General features: G+C 36.1%; 1 protein-coding gene across 1 annotated transcript in view; it reads left to right on the top strand.

Moving 5' to 3' along the window:
* Positions 1-21719, top strand: part of KIF5C (kinesin family member 5C) — an 82961-nt gene that overhangs the window by 41834 nt on the left and 19408 nt on the right. The window contains exons 6-14 of the mRNA XM_070957011.1: positions 1606-1661; positions 5621-5708; positions 8178-8302; positions 9600-9704; positions 10600-10748; positions 14301-14449; positions 17610-17785; positions 19752-19820; positions 20335-20541. Of these exons, the coding sequence (XP_070813112.1) occupies positions 1606-1661; positions 5621-5708; positions 8178-8302; positions 9600-9704; positions 10600-10748; positions 14301-14449; positions 17610-17785; positions 19752-19820; positions 20335-20541 (1124 nt within the window). The remainder of the gene's footprint in view (positions 1-1605; positions 1662-5620; positions 5709-8177; positions 8303-9599; positions 9705-10599; positions 10749-14300; positions 14450-17609; positions 17786-19751; positions 19821-20334; positions 20542-21719) is intronic.

The following is a 21719-nucleotide window of genomic DNA, read 5'->3' as shown; positions in this document are numbered from 1 at the left end:
CATTCGTGCATATATTTACTTCCTTCCTTCCATACATTTTTTGCAGATTGAGTAATTTACAATGCACCAGATCTGCATATCAGGGGAATTATCTGTTCCAATGGAGGGAGATGATCAATGATCAAGCTTGATTATGAAGTCCCTTATTAGAAGACCCCCTCCAAATTGCAATCTTCCATATGCGCTATTTGTCCCCCAATAGATCAATAGATATTGACCTCTGCCCCATTGTTTGACATTGTTTCACAAAAAATTGACGTCATTTTTTTGTAAGATAGAGAATATGTGGACAAAGTTACCAACCTTAATGAAATCCTTAACATGTGTCATATTCCTATTTAATAATAAATATCTCTATTTAACAAATAGTCAGTTTTGGGCTACTTTGTCAGAAAGGTTCAGCTAGATTCCAGTTTTGCAGTTTTTTGCAGTGGAAACTAGGATCTTTAAACTTTTCTTTTCTATATATTTCTACTTTACTATTGAGAGTGATCTCTGTAATCATTTTGCTTTAAATGGATCACTTTCAGAAGCATTTTATAACTTTATATAATTATCATCCAGGAGTTGTAGTTGCCATTTAAAAGAAATGGCATAGTTGAAGAAATCTGTTTTCCCTCCTATTTTAAATCCCAATTCTTTGTTCAAGATTCCTAATCTCAGACATGAATAGCAAAATGCTGTGTTTCTCTGTTCTTTCAATTTCCAGTTTTGCATTCTGCTTTATGGATTTTTTTTTTTTTAAAAAAGATTGTTTCCCAGGACATCCATTTGAAAAACCTTAGCTATTTTCTAGAAATCATTATTTCATCCATATTTTCTATTTGCCTGATATAGCAAACTTTGGTTTAACATATTGGAAGATTTCTCAGAGGACAGACATACAAGTGGAGATGTTTAGACTGAGAATGAAACATCTGAATAGGTTTTAATAGGCACCCTTAATCCAAAAAAAGACCACAACATTAGCTTTATTTGCACAGTGCCTGTGCTGTAACCCTATATATCCGTGATGGCGAACCTATGGCACACATGCGCGCGTGCCTCCCACCGGCCAGCTGGTTTTCGGGTCTCTGCTGCTCATGCTTGGGGGCGGTATGCATGCAGGGGGCATGTGCGCATGCGGGGGTGGGGCACATGCAGGGGGCCACACATGCTTGCAGGGGGGCACACGCGGGCAGGCAGGGCGCAAGCGCTGGGGCCACACGCACATTGCATTTTGGGAGTTCAGGCATGTGCACTTTGGGCACTTGGTCCAGAAAAGGTTAGCCCTCACTGCTATATATAGTATCCCGGATGATTCCAATCTCTAGTGGAAATGGTCCATATGCAATTCTATATGGGTCATAACAAATAAAATTTGTGGACATTTTTACACTTAACTTATTTGTTTGTATTTCATGTTCCTGATTGAGAATATGCAAAATGTTACTTATTAAATCATTCCAGTTGTTATTTTGTACCTAAACCAACGAATAGGGTAAGCCCATTTGGTGAAAACTCTTATCACTGATTTTTTTTGTGTGTGGAAATTCATTCAGACTTTCTTGCCAGTCTTCCAATTTATATATATCATTAATTGATGGTCCTTTATGTTTCTTACAGTTTCAAAAACCAACCTTGCAGTACATGAAGACAAGAACAGAGTACCATATGTCAAGGTAAAAGCACTTCTACCTATAATGGAAAAAAAATACCATTTTAATTATTTAATTCAAATGCTCTTTGAATTCGTTTGTGATCACATTTACTTTCTTTTTAAAATATGTATGTCGCCTTTCTGCAAACACAACCAAGGTGACTTAACACTAAGAACTCAAGATAGTCATTGAAAACAAATTGTAAAATATGCTCAAGGTCGAATAGATCCTGAATAATAGAAGTCAAAGCCATAAAATGAATAATTCCATCATAAAATTGCCAAAGCAGAAGTCACAGTATTATACAAATAGTGTAAATAAAAAAGAATGCTAATTAAGTTTAGGGATGTCTATCTCTTAAAGGTTAAGTATAATTTTTTACTAGTAGAATATTTCCATTTCTCTGAATGTCTCTAACACTGCATCAATATGTCATGCTGATTCTGGATGAAGGGAAGGAGTAGTTTGTTTTTAATCAACTGGAAAATCTGTACTTTAATAATAATTCTGTTAATCCCTCTAACAGCTCACAAAAGCATGCTAGATTTTCAAGCTCTTACTAGCTATATTAATGTAAAGGGAAAAGGATGTTAGGCTATAGAATCCTTGGAATTACTTAGTTTATTTTAGCATCCCGTTTATCCATGAGTTTGTTAGAGCAAGGATTCTTTGATTTTCTTGCTGACCATTTTTGAAAGCAACATGAAGATTGTTACTTTCTACCTTGGGATGGGAGGAAAGGACAGATATTACAGCCCTGCATTGTTTTGCAAACCACAATCCTCCTTCCTAGATGCCATTATTTCTTTTGTTTAAACAGGTGTTTGTCTGTGGTATTAATGGACCATGAACAAATACTCTGTATTGTAGCTTCAAAGGGTCTTCGTTTTGATGAAATCTTCAAATGAAGTACTTCCTTGAAACTGCTTCCTGAAGCAACATGGTTCCTTTGCCATATTTTTTCAGTGCATATTTTATTGAATTTCTACAGAAGATTTTTTTTTTTTTTGGCCTCTGTATACACTTTATTGAATTTCTATAAAAGCCTTTGTCATGTTTCTTCCTGAGTCTGCTTCGTAGACCTCTCAGCATTCTCCTGCAGAACTCATGCTTGAAAAAAGGCAGGGGAAAGTATTTTTCCATCCTTCTACCAAGAGGATTTCTAGGTTAGTCACCTCTGATAGAGATTATCCTACTGCACACACTGGAGATGGCCAACCCCAAACCCCAGAGTATCTCCACGTTGAACTATCTCCAAGTGTTAGCAAGCAGTTGAAAGAAGACAAGTGATGTGATATGACTTGCCCTTTTGTGCTTCTGGCATTCTCCCCTTTTGTTGACCAATTGATAAAAGAGACCAGCAGTGCAGAAAAACTCCTCTCACATTGCTGGGCTGTCACAATAACTCACTAGTAGGTCAGTGGTTGTGAAAAGCCATCAGTGTGGAAAAGCTGCTTTCATGCCAGTCACCTTCTGATTCTAAAGCCACCCAGCCCTAAGCCTTTCAGCCAAGCTCAGCTTGTTGACTTCTTCATTGAAGCAAATCAGGTTGCTTTAATTGTTTCATCAAAATTATTACTTAAAGAGTTATTGGATATAATTAAAGCTTCTTTCTTTCTTTCTTTCTTTCTTTCTTTCTTTCTTTCTTTCTTTCTTTCTTTCTTTCTTTCTTTCTTTCTTTCTTTCTTTCTTCCTTCCTTCCTTCCTTCCTTCCTTCCTTCCTTCCTTCCTTCCTTCCTTCCTTCCTTCCTTCCTTCCTTCCTTCCAAACTGCATGTGTTGTTGCAACAATAAACAGTTACAATTCTATATATATAATTACCTAATGCAAACATTTTGTGAATCTATCATCTGTCTGTCATAACTATCATGCTTTTTTAGCCTATCATATTTTGTATAAATATGTTCCATATTTCCTTATCCTTACTTTTTATTATGCTTAATATTTGGCAATCTTCATAGGTAGAAAGTGTTATCAGTTTTCAATCAATTGAATGGGGTAAATGGGGTCATACATTTATTTTTTGTATGTTGCAATATCAGTCTTTCACCTATAGTAAGGGCCTGGAGAATTAAGTTTTGTTGTCCAGTGGGTCAAATTCCATGTACAATGTATGTAATTCAAAACAATATTGTCTTTTGAAAATTTTAGCATTTATCACACAACTACATCTATTAATTCACTATTTTGTCCCAAAACATAGTATAGGACATTGTAAAAATATGTGTTTCAAAAAAAATTATTTCTTATATTTTCAAGAAAATACTATAATAGTCAATCCTTTTTTATATGGACATTATGGAGTCTAGTAGATTCTAAATATTTTGTTTTTATAAGTTGTAACTTAAGATCCATTGACACTCTTGCTATAGAAGTGAAGACTATTGCATTAGCAATATAGAAATCTCTAAGACCTTATGCCACTCATTTCTTCCCATATGCCTATCAAATTGATTTATAGATAAGAAATAAGTTTAGAAACTAATAGGAGATTTTTAGTTAAAAAAAAATTAGGCACTCATTCTGTCTGTGTGGTGAGAATGCTGCTGGTCCAAATGATGTTGTTAACAAATGTAAATATTTCCATAAGTTACATCTGATACATATTTGCCTCTTGGTGCATCATATGCTACAAATTCATCCCAATCATCTATCAATTGGTCCAAATTCAGCATTCCTGCTTTCATTCAATTTTTCCAGGTCACCATCTTTTCCCTAATTTTTAAGAAGATCTGGCTAAGCTTAAGAGTGATTTAAAACAGATGCAACCAAAATTATATGTTTAGATATGAAGATAGATTGCAAGCCCATGAGACTGAACCCAATCACATTTTGGATAAATGAATTCCTTTAGAACAGGGGTCTGCAACCTTAAACACTCAAAGAGCCATTTGGATCTGTTTCCCACAGAAAAGAAAACACCGGGAGCCACAAAACCCTTCCTGTGCCTGACTATTTCTTGAGCAGCCACAAGACTAGCATATATAGTTGAATTAAATGTTCTGTTTTCTTCTGAAACTTTTCTTTTCTTGGATTTATCCATTGTTGGCCTACTGGGGGTTGAAAAGCTCAATAAATCGCGTGCCAGTGGGTGTCACACATTTTGAGTGCCAGGGAGTTACAAAGAGCCACATGCAGCTCCAGAGCCACAGGTTGCTGACCCCTGCTTTAGAATTACAGTTCTGGAGGAAAAATCTACATATGAATGGTATTGAAAATCCTCCAAGTCAATCCAATCTCGATGCATTTATGGAGGGAATACCTGTATTCATTTTTTACTAAATGCGTGAGAGATTTTTTTTATTTTTTGTCCATAATATTCTCATCAAAATTATGTACATAATACTTTCTTTATCCAAAACTTCATTTTTAATAATGAAATTTTTTGTTAATTATTCCTTTGAAATTAATCAGTTCCATTAATGCATAATGAATATGGATGCAAATTATAGGAATTTTTTTCCTGTTTATTATTACTATAAGCTTCAACATATTTTGGAACCATGCATAAATACCCAAAGCAAACTAGAGATGAACGGTCTACGTATAAATGAGATATTTAAAAAAGGTTCCCAATCACATGATGAAATGGTATTCATTCTCTTGAATGCTGAGAGCCTAAAGTATGCTGTAAAATAGGTCTGCAGAAGAATCCTTGGATGCAGAATCAGTTATCCACACAGCTAGGATTTTTTTATCGGGGTCCCTGCCTTCCCAAATCTATGTGAGCAATTATGTAGATTTTTCAGATTTGGTTATAGGTTAATTATGACCAGTGAAGGTATTGGCCATACACTGTACATGGTCATCTTATATACTTCTGCATTTGCTTCTTGGTTATTATCTGAAATTTTTAGTTCTGTTAATATAGGCTTATAAATAGAGTTTTATCTCTGATTTTTGAGAAGCTACAGTTACTGGTTTAGGTTTGTTTCCAGTCAATGTTTCGCGTAAAAAAATATTGAATTTCATATTTCTAGGGCTGCACCGAGAGATTTGTATCTAGTCCTGAAGAAGTTATGGATGTCATTGATGAAGGGAAAACAAACCGTCATGTAGCTGTTACCAGTAAGCATTCATACATTTCTAAATCTGCAATTACATTCTAAAAACATAATTTCAATTACTGTTATGCTGAAATTACAATAATTTTACAATAATCAAGAAAATATACATTTTGCTCATCAAATCCATTAGTGCCTTCAAGTTATCCCTGTTACATAACAATTAAATAGATTCCAAGATATGTGAATTGAATTTTTAAAAAAATGATGACTGACATTTTGAGGCTTAAGATTTTAGGTCTTTGGATTTTAAAATACATATTGAACAAATGCTCTGTAGTTCCTTGCTTCAAATGGAGATCAGCAATTTCTCTTAAAATAAACATTTCATGGGATGTAGCCTTTATTGCTGAGCAACCAGGAGCATTAAACCTGAGTTAATGTTTTCAAGGTCAAATATTTAAAAATGTATGGCCATTATTTTCTGAACAGTTAAGTAAGCAATATTCCACAGTTGTATTGGCAAAAGTATTTCATGAGATGATTAGTGGATACAACTGTATAAGTGCACTTGATTATAAATCATTATAATGTTTTATCATTTAAAATGGTGATAAAACATTCTAGATTTTTTTAAAAAATTTTTTAACAAGCATGTAAACTACAAAGATATAAATGTATAATAAGGTATGCCAGGCTTGAAGGGGCCTCACTAGTACCCGTTGGCTAGCTTCTATAAAGGATGACACTGGGATGACCATGGTGGATCTAAAGGAGGCAATGCAAGACAAAGGGGCATGGAGAGTATTGATCCAAGAGTGGCCAAAGCAGTGGTGAAATGTAAAATTTGTTACTGTGGGTGTGGCTTGGTGGGGGGGGGGTAATGTGACTGGGTGGGCATTGCCAACTTTTTTTTTTTTTTTTACTTTTAAAAGCATTTTTTCTACAACCTCTTCGGCTGAAGAGGTTGTAGAAAAAATGCTTTTAAAAGCCTCTGACAATCCCAGCTGAGCTGCCTGGTCATCAGAGGCTTTTTTTTTACTTTTAAAAGCATTTTTTTGGCTGAAGAGGTTGTAGAAAAAATACTTTTAAAAATAAAAAAAAGCCTCTGATGATTGCGCGGCTCAGCTGGGCATGGGGGAGGGGCAGGAATTTTTGCTACCGGTTCTCTAAACCACTCGCCGCCATCGCTACTGTATCGGGTGATCCGGTCTGAACCGGGAGCATTTCACCCCTGGGCCAAAGGTTGTACATGACTGAATGACTGACAAGTTGAATCAGGCCTCTCTTTGGATACTTTGATTCCGATATAACCCATGTGTGGAGATGAACAGTGAGTGAAAAATTAGATTCCCTTATTGCCACCAGGCCTCCATTATAAACCAGTTTTTAATTTCCACACCAGATCTCTGGAGGAACCAGAACAAGCTTGAAGGGAAAATCTGCATCCTTCCCTGGCTCTTGGATAGCTAAAGAAAGGGAAAAACAAAACTTAGGGAGTTGAATCAGGTGTTAGAAGACAACCAGTCTACTCCAGGATTCATTCAAAATAAGTTTAACATAATGAAAGATAACAAAGGAAGATTAGGTTGCGCACACTCAATACAAAAAGAGATAGACCCTCTTAATACAATTCTAGCCTTATACTCTAGATCAGGCCTGTCAAATTGGTGGTCCAGGGGCCGGATGTGTCACACACGGGCCACACTCATCCCGGCTCCACAAAGGCAAAAAATGTCGTGGTATGTCACGATACAACATGTCACGCGATTGAGTTTCACCAATGCTCTAGATGGACCTGGGTTCTGTGCTTTAATCCTGTATTCAAGTGCCTGTCGGAATGTGAAAACAATAAAAACAACTTATTTTTAACTGGGCCAGAGTTATTCTCCTCATCCAGGAGCCCAACCACCTCATAAACCAACCCCCCTCCCAAAACATGCCCTCTTCTTGCCGTAAACCCAACGCATTGTCCATCGTCCTTGATCCAGCCAATACATTTCACTAAGCAAGTTAGTTATTAAGAAAGTTGTCCCTGATTTTATGACCTTTTTTGTCACAGTTGTTCAGCAAACTTGTTAAGTAAATCATATGGTTGTTCAGTGAATCCAGCTTGAATTCGCTCACTGGAAGCCAGTTGGGAAGGTTGCAAATGGTGATCACATGACACTTTGAGGCTGCAAACGTTATAAATACATGCCAGTTGCTATGTGCCTAAATTTGGATCATGTGACTATGGGGATACTGCAACGGTGAAGACCAGTTGTAAATCACTTGATTGTGCGTGATGTGTGGGGATCAGGGCTCCTGGCAGACAATTCAGTAAGTTCTCAGAAGGATACACATGGGTTGGCATCCATGCAAACTCAGAAATGAATTCTGAAGAACTGCAATCACAGGTAAGGACCAAGTTTAGTCTTCACTGATAAAAACAAAGGAAATCAAATGATGATGGTTTAATGGAATTTAGAAGACATAGATTTAAAAAAACCCTTAAAGAGCACGATTAGCTTATTGCATTTTATCTTCTTAGACATGAATGAACACAGTTCTAGAAGTCACAGTATCTTCCTAATTAATATCAAACAAGAGAATGTGGAAACTGAAAAAAAACTCAGTGGGAAACTTTATCTGGTAGATCTTGCTGGGAGTGAAAAGGTAATGATCCTGTTACTGCTACACATAAAATTCTTGATTACAAGGTAGGATCTTTTGGAATTCATGATTTAGTATAATAAATCACACTTGAAATGTATAAAGGCTTTAGATTTTACTTATTTCCTTATATTTCCTATTTCTAAACCTCCTATCTCCCTCAGGGACGGGTACATGATTGCCCTTCAAGCAAATAATATATTGGATATAATATGTGCCAATTCAAAACAATGTTTCGTGTGTGGTGAGATAGGAGATAAGCCATTCCTAAATACCTTATCTATTGTTTTAAATAAATGAAGTAATAGCTAACAAAAAGGTGACAGCCCATACTTCAACTTATTGCTGCAAAATTATTTATTTTGTAAAGTCTTTTCTGTCAAGATAACTGAAACATACAGTATCTTTAAACCATGGCTTTAAATTTATTTTTTAAAAAATCATTTCAGTTTCTGAATGTTTTTGAACAAGGTAGCCTCCAAATGTTTTGGATAATCTTTAAATTATAAAGGCCATTTTTTTCCTGTATCATTATTCCTTGCTTTTTTTACTTGTTTTCCCTCCAGATTCACTTGTCTAGTAGAATTTTTTTGTTGGCACATTAGCGTATTTGTGTGCATGTCCTAGTGAATATCTAACTCCAAATCCCCCTGAAAAGAGATGAACATATTTCAGACAAGATTTGCAATTTTATCTTCAGATATATAAAGTTATTATTGGGTACTATTGTACACAGTGAAACTTCAATTTAACTGAGTTCACATAATTTACATTTTACTTCATTTGCTCTATTCATGTTATTTGCAAATAATGTAAACTGGTGCAATAGATTTACATGAGATGCAAACAATTACATATTTAAAGTTATGATGTAAACTGATGCAAATAACATATTTTACATTAATTGTCCAAACTATTCTAGAAACAATGGGCACAATTGGGAATAAAGCCTGAAGCAAAATTTGCTGAATGGAAGTCTGGAAAATTGAGGTTTTATTGTATAAGAATCTGTAAAAATATGAGAATGATCTGAGAATGCATGCCAGTGTTTAGCTACGGTCAGATAGATTTGGCCTTCTAAGCTGCTTTGATGGATATTGGAAATGTAAGTGAAATTCATGAAATGTGAGTGAAATACCGTTTACTTAATGCGGTTTTGGATGAACTGAAAGTATTGTAGATTTTTCTGATGTGACAGACAGTATTATGTGTTTCTTCTAAATATAACATCATTGTTTTTACCTGTCTTTAAAGAGTATGAACTCAGTTCATTTTCAATAACATGTTTTTTTTCTGATAGGTCAGCAAAACTGGAGCTGAGGGATCTGTTCTTGATGAAGCTAAAAATATTAACAAGTCTTTGTCTGCACTGGGTAATGTGATTTCAGCATTGGCAGAAGGAACTGTAAGTCCTTTTCTTCCTTCCTTCTTCCTCCCTCCCTCCCTCCCTCCCTCCCTCCCTCTTGCAATTTAAGCTTACAATAAATAGAAGAATTAACCAGCATTGTATCCAAAAGCAACCAGCCCAGCATTGTCTGATGAAAGTATGTTAGATCCCATTGATAAATACGTTCATGAATAAATATTAAGTTCTCACATGCAGATGTTTGCATCACATTGTTATAGTTGATGCCACTAGGATAGCTAGCCTAAGCAAATGGCTTCTTTGGAATTATTTATGCATGGGTTGTGGTGTATGTAGACACCCATCAGGTTGTACAAATAAAACATTTGAACAAGCAGAGGATACAGCTGAAGAGAGATGAAAGCATGAGGAGAAAAAGCAGAAAATACAAAAGGCCCTTTTTTCCTTCAAACAAAATATTGAAGGAAAATAACATTGAGCGATTAAATATATTACGTGTTTTTAAAATTATTATTGTAGCAATTAAAAATACCCTGAAAATATATTGCACCCTTCTCCCATATGTATATCAAGATACATAATTTATATTTTGGAAGGTGTTTATGTACAGAAATCCAAATTATAGTATGGCTAGTATATATTGTGTAAAAGCAAAAAGTTGAGGCTGCAATGTTATCTTCTACTGTGTTAAAAAGAGTCAGACGTCAATGACTTTTTCCTTTTCCCACTTTTACCTTATACTTTCTTCTTTTCCTCCTTTCTTCCCCTAGTTTCCCATTATTTTCATTTTATTTGTATTTTATACTGTGATGAACTAATAAAGTTTTTTTTAAAAAGAAATCAAAATTATAACCTTGCCAACAAATGTCAGCAACAGCCTTTGAATGTTTTTGTGTGAGTGCATGTGTTTCAACCTCTCATCTTTCTTAATTAGAAAACTCACGTCCCGTATCGAGATAGCAAAATGACCCGAATTCTCCAAGACTCCTTAGGTGGTAACTGTAGAACCACCATTGTCATATGTTGCTCCCCATCCATTTTCAATGAAGCAGAAAGCAAGTCTACTCTAATGTTTGGACAAAGGTGAGCAAGCATAAATGTCTTTCGAAAAAAAAATCTGCCTTTTATTACTCATCTTTACTTTGTTACTGAAACTGGTTAAAATCAAAGTAACTGAAACAGATTATTTTAAGTATAAACTTCAGTAGAGAGGTGCCATATGTTGTATGAATACAAATACAAAGGAATTGTGATTTAGGCCTTAAGAAAAAAAGTCAAATTAGTATCTATACAAACAGAGAGAGACCAACGGGCAGGCGGGCAAACAGACAGACACTATTTCTTTTGATAAAGACAATAATTGCCATTTAATGTGCTGTGTTATTTAGTAAAATGTGCTGAGAAATATGAAAGAAGGTTGCAGCAAGATTTCACAGCAGAAATTACATTCACCAATTAAAGCTGAATATAAAAATATTGATGGGCCTGGAAATTTCCACTAACAAGCAGCAATGATATTCTAATAATTTTGAGAAAGTAGTCAAGAATAAAATTGCGCATGCAGCAAAAGAATTTTCGTTGTGATTTAATTTTATGCATCAATGCTTTACTGGTTCAGAGGCTGATGGGACTATATTGATTTTCTAGCAATTATGTTGATGTGAATAGCTATTTCTGCCATAAATTAGTTAGGTGAGTGTCACTAACATTTTCTAAGACCTGTAAAAACATATAGACATCTAATCTTCCAGGCAGCATCAAAACACTGTTAGAACTTAGTAAAATTTCTATCAGTGGCTTTGGTGGAGCAGAGAGTAAAGATATGACATATAACAGATTATAAATCCAATAAATGAAATGAATTCTCCAATAAAATGCATCATGATTAGCATAATAGAGAATAGAGAAAAATGTCAATCACAATTCTATTTATTGTTTAAAAAATAATATAAAATACATTAAATCGATTGAAATTGTTGCAAAATATGCATTTGGGGGGATAATGTATATTATGAATATGATAGTATATGTAAGATTTAATATGAAACAGAAGTAGAAATGTTTAAAAGTGGAAAAATAAGAAATGGAGAAAACAAAATAGATTTCTTTGACCTTACTCTTCAGGGGACACAGAGAGAGGGAGAGAGAGAGAGAGAGGGAGGGAGGGAGGGAGAGGGAGAGGGAGGGAGGGAGAGAGAGAGCTGTAAAATTAATATTTCTGCAGATGTAATAAAGTGAGCAATCAATGACATTTCAAACTCTGGTTAAATCATTTTAGTCCATTGCTTTGGTAGTGGAGAGATAACGTATAATTTATAAACTAATTGTCAGGCCTCTTGAGCCATTTTTTGAAAATGTGTCTCCTTTCATTCCTTGGTGCAGAAGACTGACTTGTTTATTCATATAAGGAAATAAAGAAGATACTGATCTAAGAAGTGGATTTTTTTTTTTTTTTTTACCTGCGGGGACTTTGAAAAAAAATGAGCCAAAAATCAGCAAAAAGAAAACAAGCAAATTTTCCATTCATAGATACTGCCGATTGTCAAACAAGTTAAATTTGCCTTCTGTTTTTAGCACCTTAGCTAAATTCAATTCTGTAGGAATATATTTAGTTTTTATTTCAGGATATCTTTGGAATTTGAATATTTTAATATAAACCTCATTTGAGAACCAGAGAGATTAACAGCCTTTGCTCTTGCACATTCTTGGATTCGCTCGTTTTGCAATTTGTGTTTGTTTGTCATAGAATCATAGAGTGCAAGGAACCAACCTAAGAGGTCATCAAATCCAACTCCCTACTCATTGCAGGATTTATTTTACCATCCCCCGATAGATGATTATCCAGTCTCTATTTTTTAAATGTATGAATGCATACAGATAGTCCTCAACTTTACAAGCAAAATTGAGCCTGGTAATTACAGTCATAAGTCATGATGGTTGTAAAATGGGTCACTATGTGACCAGACTCAATTTTATGACCATTTTTGTGGTGGTGGTTGGGCGAATGCATTAGTTGTTAAGTGAACACCAGAGCTGTTAAGCAAACCCATTGTTTGCTATGGGTCATTTGATTTTGTTGGAAATCTGGTGTAAATGTGGATTTTCCAGCAAAACCATCATAAATCGCATGGCTGCAGAGAGCTGAAAATGGCCATAAATGTGGGCTAGTTGCTGAACACCCAAAGTGTAGTCATGTGACTCTGCCTCCCCCCTCCAACAGTGGAACTTAAAATCTGGGTCATAAGTAGCTTTTCATGGTCTGTTGTAACAGTACTCAAGCAACCAGACATAAGTCAAGAACTAGCTGTATATTTTCCTTTTAAATTTAATCGATAGCCAAACCTTGAGCTTTCATAAGTGTGTGTGTGTGAGAGAGAGAGAGAGGGAGGGAGGGAGATGTTTGTCACACAGGAATTGACAATATACATTAGCTTGAGCTTATTCTGTAGTTCATAAAAGACTCTAATCCTCATGTACTGTATAGAAGTTCTGATGATGAGGGACAGGCCAAGTGCCTTCGATCAGTTTCACATTTCCTCCCCTAATTCCCTCTTATTGTCACCTAGCCATCTCTTCCTACCTGTTGTTTCTTTTATTGTGCCCTACCTGTTCAGGGCTAAGCTAAGCTTCCTTCTTGGCAGCACTTTGGGGGAAGAAATAACATATTAACAGTCTGGAAACCTGTCAAATCTCACATCACTATTAGGCAAGCACATATAGGGCTCCCTTACAGCAACTTGAATATTTCAGCCAACAGAAGTGACCTGGGCAGTGTTTTCTGTGAGCCTTGTTCACTGAAGGAAGGAGCGATGAAGGCTGATATGCAATTGCTATATTTAGAATAGAATAACAGAGTTGGAAGGGACCTTGGAGGTCTTCTAGTCCGACCCCCTGCTTAGGCAGGAAACCCTACACCACTTCAGACAAATGGTTATCCAACATCTTCTTAAACATTCACAACTTCTGCAGGCAAGTTGTTTCACTGATTAATTGTTCTAATTTCAACACTCTAGTAGTCCTATGGGTGATCTGAGCATTAAGCACTAGGACAGGGGTCCCAACCTTGGGTTGCGGCCCACTACTGAGCCGTGGCCTATTGGCCACTGGGACGTGTGAGTGGTTGGCCAGTGTGTGTGTGTGTGTATGTGTGTGTGCAAGTGCGCACAACCCCCACTTGTGCTAGTATCACTGTGGGTGGTAGCATTGTGGGTGCCATGGGTGCAGCGCAGTGGTGGGTTGCTCCCGGTTCTGTCCAGTAGTAAAAATGGGAGGCTCCGCTCACCCACCCTGACATCACATTTGGTGATCTTCACGCATGCGCTCCTGTTGCGAACCAGTAGTAAAGGTAAGTAGAACCCACCCCTGGTGCAGCCCCATTTGTGTGTGCATGTGCGCAGGTAAAGGCGCCTGTCCTTGCCTCCAGGTTGCCAACCCAGAAAGGTTGGGAAAGTCTGCACTAGAAGATAAATTGATAAATTATATAAAATAAATGATAAAATATGAAACTACTGTACACATTACTGAACCTGAGGGCAAATTTGTACTCTGTTTGCAACAATGGTTTATATCTGAATATTCACTTATTAAACAGAGTGCATTAGCTAAGACTGTGTTTGGTTTGGGTTTTTTGGACAGAGCGAAAACGATTAAGAATACAGTTTCTGTGAATCTTGAGTTGACTGCTGAGGAATGGAAAAAGAAATATGAAAAAGAGAAGGAGAAAAACAAGACATTAAAAAATGTTATCCAGCATCTGGAGATGGAACTGAATAGGTGGCGGAATGGTGAGTTCACTATTTAGAACCTTTGTTGCAAAGTAAACCAAATATTAGCAATGATAAAGTTTTCTCTTTGTATCTCTAGAAATATATCAATAGAGCTCATTCCTAGAGCTCAGGTCTGTTGTGGTGCTATTTTCTTCATTAAGTAGAAAAGGTAGAACAAACATTGGATTTTCACAATCCCCTTTTGTGACTGTTTCAGTGCAGTGCAGGCTTGGATTAAACGAGAGACATGGAAAAGATTTTGTTAATAAATTAGAAGGCAGGAGTTATATTTTAATTTGTCATGAACTTAAAAGCAAAAATAGTGTAGGATTTAGATGAAGGCATTCTCCATATTAAATGCATTGCATGAGAGTAAAATCTGATTGCTGTTTCTGGGTTTGTAAACCATAATAAAACCAAGAAGGTAACATCCTTTATTTTATTATGATAGATAAGAAGAATTCAAGTTATAAATATATGTTCAGGAAACACAATTTCATGATTAATAAAGCTGTAGCTTATAAGCCAAACACTGTAGAGCTTTTCCTTCCCTAAAGTACTCCCACAGTCTTAAGTACCTGCTACACCATCATCCTTCTATTGGCTATTGGTTTGCCCTTGATAACATGCTAGGTGTGGAATGGATGGTAGCACAGAATTTAGCTATATTGCAAGAAATAAGCATTTCTTTGTGATACTATAGAGATATAGAATGCAAAACACAGAAAGAAAACATGAACTGATCAGCTAAGGTATTCACTCTGTCAAAGAAGAAGATAAAGTCAGTTTAGCATGGATGGTTTGGGAAAAAGTGCTGTTGGCTTCTGTTAATTGTAGCATGGTTATCTGAGTACCCACAGGCATGCTGTTTAATGATCTGTTCAAGGACTTTGCTCAGGATAGATGTAAAGCTGCCATGTCTGTAGTTTCCTGGGTCCTCCTCTTTTCCTTTGTTAAAGATAAAGATAACATTTGGAGGATACTCTGATTTAGTATTCTAAATTACTTGTGTACTGTTCAAATTCATATGCATATTTTCACCCTAATTTTTGATATTATTGAATAGTTCACCCTTAGTAAAAATGTTACCCTTGTAGTTTAAGTTTCTGTAATTTGAATGGCTTCTTAAGAATCAAACAAGGAACATGGTGAATGTTGTTACTTTAAAGCAGGGGTCTCCAACCTTGGCAACTTTAAGACTTATGAGCTTTGCTGGCTGAGGAATTCTGGGAGTTGAAGTCCACAAGTCTTAAAGTTGCCAAGGTTGGAAACCCCTGCTTTAAAGTATACACATACAGGTACATGACTATGATTAAGGCACCAGGCTGGAAAGCAAGGAGTTTTGGTCCCATCTTAGTCATCATAGCTTGCTGGCTGAGTCATCCCTCAAAGAATTAGATATGCTCACTGCCTGAGATTTTTATAAAAGAATAATAAAGGGGGCATTCAATAAATAAATTGCAATTCAGCGAGTTTGGGATAAAAAAAATAGAAGTTTTAACAGCATCTTTAATATTCTCTTTTTCTTTTCAGCCCCCAATTTCTACTTTCCCCTTTCCTGCTATTTTTAAATAAGAATAATTCCAAAATTTCAGTTTCTCATGAGATCTAAAATTTAATTTCCCACAGTAAGACTCAAGTATGTCAGGCTTTATTAAGTGCTGGAACCATCCTAAGTTTTCTCTTACATTTAGAAGCAAAAACGGGCCAGGATTTTAAAAATACTGAATAATAATGATGAGTTCATATTCAACTATTAATTGACATTTTCCATATATGTTGAAATATACATTCTTATGCATCTCTTAAAGATCACCTACAGTATGTTTCTAGAGCTATTCATGGAGTTAATGGTGCTTATAGTGCAATCTTCCCCATATGGACTCCATATTGAGTAGGGCTTAATGCCAAATGAAGATATAAATACTGTATGTACTTCACATGTAGCCTAGTTAAGTCCATTTTAGTTATTATTGTAGCAGACTCTTCAAGCTTAGTTATAGTGTGTCTGTGATTTATCACTAGTCTTTGAAGTTGGCTTTTAGAAACAAAAAGATGGACTGCTGCCAAATTCTTTTCGTACTGATCATCCCATACTTTTTTTTCATCTGTAATCTTGCTTCTGAAGTTCTTTGTGTGTTTAATATTCAATAATATCAAAAACTAAAAAAAAATATTATACATATGTACTTGAATATAGTAATTTGAAATACTAAATCAGATTATCTTTCTAATGTCATTTTTATCTTTAATAAAGGAAAGGAGGAAGACCCAGAAACTACAGACATTGCCTTTCCTTTTCTAAGTATTTTTTCCTCTTAAATTGGGTACAACTGACTCCCAATAACTATTTCTAATCTATTGTCACCACTGGAGTTTTACTCCTTTCTAGCACATGCTGGCCAATCATTTAAAGGAAACCACAATAAGAATATTTGTAAGATAAACTGAGAACTCATGACACACAAGATAATAGAGTAGAGCAGAGCAGAGCAGAACAGAACAGAACAGAACAGAACAGAACAGAACAGAACAGAACAGAACAGAACAGAACAGAACAGAATAACAATATAACATAGCGTAACATAACTTAACATCATAAGAGTTGGACTAGAAGACCTCCAAGGTCCCTCCATATGAAGTCCTAGCAAGAAATGCTTACAAATTTACCATGCATTGTAAGAGGAAAAAGTTGGTCCAGGGGATCTCATTTCCATGGAGATGCCAATGGAAGTGATCATTTGGCATGGGGAAAGTCCTTGCAAGAGCAGACCATTGAGAAAGCTAGCCCTTTCTTGTAATTAATGCCACCCAATTGCTGAACAATTTGGTAGCTGTTCGGAATATTAGAAGTGAATTTGTGTCTGCAGAGAGTTTACAAAAATCATCCCTAATTCAGACAAGAGGCTGCATCATATTTCTCGATCCAATCCAAAGAGTCAAATTAATAACGATCAGATCTAGCAACAACAAAAAAAAGTATTCTGTTTTGAAACATTCTATAGGGGGACAAATGATGTCTTTGAATAATCCAGCTGTATTTATTTATAGTTCCAGTTGTCTGGCTGTGCTGATGGCACAATTAAATTCCTTAAAAATTATCTATAAGTACCAACAGGAGTGTTGAAGTAAAGGTAAAGATTGAGGCTTACTCTCTTGGGATCTGATGTGTCTTCAGGAGAGGCAGTACCAGAGGAAGAGCAGATCAGTGCAAAAGACCAGAAGAACTTGGAACCATGTGACAATACGCCTATCATTGATAATATCGTTCCCGTTGTTGCCAGCATCTCATCTGAGGAGAAGCGGAAATATGAAGAAGAGGTTACTAGTCTCTACAGACAGTTGGATGATAAGGTCCATTCATAATTTCCTTTCAATTGTTTGTTAGTCATACATTATTAATATTTATTCATAATTAAAATCAGTGTGTGCTTCAAACTCTACAAAACATAGTATATACTATATTATTATATATAAAGCACTACAAGTATTTTCGTTCTCGCAAGCTTGCTATTCAGTTCTGCCGAAACTGATGAATTAAAATTGTTTCTTTTTAATCCCAAGTAATCAGTCAAATGATCAAATAACTGTCTTTCTTGCTGAAAGACAAAGAAAGTGCTAGATAACCCTAAAAGCTACACAACTTGCACAAGGTTGCAGTAATATATGCAGAAATCCAGCAATTTAGTTGGTTATAGATCTGAGATTTTTGGGGTTTTTTTCTAATGTAATAAAATTACATCTAAAACAGGGGTGTCAAACTCAAGGCCCAGGGCCTGGATCTGGCCTGCGGACTGCTTAGATCTGGCCGGGGGGGGGGCACCCTAGAAAAAACAAAGAACTGGCCCACGGTGCCTCTGCCACTGAAAACAGAGCCCTCCCGATGGCAAGAGGCCATCACAGCCAAAAATGGGAGCCCGTTTAGCTGGCAGAGCGCTCGGGCCGCTACAGGCGCCTCCGACATGAGTGATGTCGAACTGGCCACACCCACCTGGCCATGCCCCCTGGACCCCCCGAGGTCAAACAACCCTGATGCAGCCCTCAATGAAATTGAGTTTGACACTCCTGATCTAGAACGCATAACTAAATCATACCTTGTATCAGAAGTCTGTAGAATATTAGTTTCTTATCAAAGAGTTCTAGTTAGAAATAACTAGTCTCATAAATATCCAGGTCCTCAGCTGTTCGTTCAACACCCATAAACCAACCAGTGACTCTAACTAGCAGTATTATGTGGCCAAACCAAGTTGTTATTCAGGCTGATGCATTCTGGAACATTCTGTAGTTTTGCAGTGGTCTTTGTAGGCAGTGACTATAATTTTTTAAAGTAGGAGCATTTTGATCTTGCAGCAAATAGTACAATAAAGAAATGACACATTTCATGAAAGGTATGACACATTTATACCTTCATGTTGAAGAATGATGCAGTTTTATACCACCAAAGGTTCCATTATATGAAGTTTTACAAACAAAATAAGGAATTCTTAATAATCAAACCTAGTGCATTTATATGTCAAATTAATGCATAATTTTGTAAGATAAAAAGATAGAATTGAGGTGTCTTTGAAACCAGCTGCTGATTTAAAATAATGTTAACTAGTAGAATGATGCAGATGATACAATAAAAATCAAATGAATCCATAGTTATGTCAAACTCCAAAAGATTTCTGTGTTCTGTAGAATCAGTTTTACACTGGAGACTAGATAAGATTGATTTATGGTTCTACTTGCTTGCATCTGTTAGAATGATATGTTTTAGTGATAAAGGTTGGAACAAAGTTCTTTAGTCTGCAAATTATGTTTGATGGGGTTTTCCCCCTGCGATGCAACAATGGTACATTCGGTTTCCATAGTATTTTACATTGGAGGAAATACTGCATCCACTTTTATATTGATATATGAGCTAGTGAGACAGGAATCAGAAATTCTCAGGATGAACATAACTGTTATGTAAATAATGAAGATATTTGACTCGGTCTTAATGTTAGGAAAGGAATGGCCAAATTTCCATTGACATGAAAAAAGGCCTAGAATTTCGTCCCCTGGAGGAAAGGGAGAGAGAGAAGGGTGGGGGGAGAGATGAAAAGAAATAGCTTGGCTTCTGTGTTCTGCATATTTATGACTTTTCTGTTTACTGCAATAAAGCAATTAAATTAGCTGAGTTTGGTCTGTGAGCTTCTGCTTAGAAGCAAATTCCTGAATATGGAGTGAAGTATCTGGAAAGGCAAGATTTATTGCCATGTCTAGTGTGGAAGCTAGCTGATTTCAAGGCATAAAAATGGTAGAAATAGAAAAAGTAACCCTTTTTTGTCCATTGCAGGATGATGAAATTAACCAGCAGAGTCAATTGGCTGAGAAACTAAAACAACAGATGTTGGATCAAGATGAAGTAAGTTTGTTTGTTTGTTAATTTATGCATTCCCCTAGACTAATACAAAACAAATACAAAATTTAAAAGACAAAAACAAAGCCAAAAACACATGAAAAGATTAATAATAATAAGAAAGAATCGATGACTTCAATAAACCACAATTATTGCTAGAAACTTGGCAACCTTTATAGTGCTTGATCAAGTTAGGTTTAACAGAATAACATTAACAGAACTACAGAGTTGGAAGGGACTTTGGAGATTTCTAGACCAACCTCCTGCTGCTTAGGCAGGAAACCCTATACTATTTCACACAAATTGTTCTCCAATCTCATCTTAAAAACTTCCAGTGATGGAGCACCCACAATTTTTGAAAGCAAGCTGTTTCACTGATTAATTGTTCTGTCATAAATTTCTCCTGGTCATTTAGTATTTTTATTCTTCCTGATTTGGAATAAAATTGAATATAACACTTTTGAATTATTTTATTTTTGTCCATCATTTTTGTTACTTAATCTCATTCGCTCTGTTTCAGCTCTTGGCTTCCACCAGGAGAGATTATGAGAAAATACAAGAGGAACTTACTCGTCTTCAACTTGAAAATGAAGCTGCAAAAGAGGAAGTTAAAGAAGTTCTCCAGGCTTTGGAGGAACTCGCTGTTAATTATGACCAGAAATCACAAGAAGTGGAGGACAAGATGAGAGCTAATGAACAGCTGACAGATGAACTTGCACTGAAAACAGTAGGAACAATCCTTATTAATATTCATTCCTAGATACATTATACTAATTTGTAGATGCCTTCTATGAATCCCAACTAAGACCTCATTAAACACTCCAGAGAATAGAAGAATAGAATATAACTTTATTATGGTCATAGACCATCAATTGACATCACTGTTTACAATATATTTAAAAATAGTACTGACATTAATAGTGGATAATAACATCCCTGTTAAGAAAATACATGTTCTCAAACAGTTAGGGTCACTCCCTAGTTTACGCGAGTGGAGAGCCAATAATGTGAGTAAATATAATTTTCCAAAAATTGTTAGAGTTATCTCCACAAAATTGGCACAAGTTGACAGCTATAATTCTGTAACCATTTTTTTTCCTTGTGGACATTGCAGCAACACAGAATTTTGCCACTGCACACATGATAGCCGGGTTTCAGTCCTGAAGGAGAAAGCCTACATAAAAATTGTCTGCCCTCCCTGGCAATCTCTCTAATAAAGGGAGAATATACACTGACCTATAAACTCTGTATAACTCACAGTACAATAAAACATGTGAGATATCTTTGACATTACATAAAACATGTGAGATATCTTCGACATCTCCTTTACCACATATACATACCTGTTTTGCTATTGGTGTTCTGCAACATTCCAGAGAAATTCAGCTTTTTGAAGCGCTCATTAAAATAAAAAGAGAATTTTCTTTAGCAAACTGCTAAAGAACCAGTTTTACGAAAATTGTTAGCATGTCATTTGCCATATTGTTGTTGCAGTGAATGCTAAAATGGTGAATGCTGAAATCTTTAAAAAGCAGTATAATAATTTTCTGCTGGAAAATATATGAGGAGATCACTATTATTACCTTGTTTCAGTGGTGGATTTCAACATTTTTTACTACTTGTTCTGTGGGTGTGGATGGTGGGCGTGGTTTGGTGGGCATGGCAGGGGAAGGATACTGTAAAATCTCCATTCCCACCCCACTCCAAGGGAAGGTTACTGCAAAATTCCCATTTCCTCCCAATCAGCTGGGACTTGGGAGGCAGAGAATAGATGGGGGTGGGGCCAGTCAGAATTTTTACTACCGGTTCTCTGAACTATTCAAAATTTCTGCTACCGGTTCTCCAGAACTGGTCAGAACCTGCTGAAACTCACCTCTGCCTTGTTTCCCAATGCATGCTTGACGT

The sequence above is a fragment of the Pituophis catenifer genome, unplaced genomic scaffold (assembly GCF_029215685.1).
Source record: "Pituophis catenifer annectens isolate HBS135680 unplaced genomic scaffold, rPitCat1.0.hap2 SCAF_1, whole genome shotgun sequence".
Taxonomy (NCBI): domain Eukaryota; kingdom Metazoa; phylum Chordata; class Lepidosauria; order Squamata; family Colubridae; genus Pituophis; species Pituophis catenifer.
The sequence above is the reverse complement of the archived record's forward strand: the minus strand, read 5'-3'. Positions and strand labels throughout refer to the sequence as shown.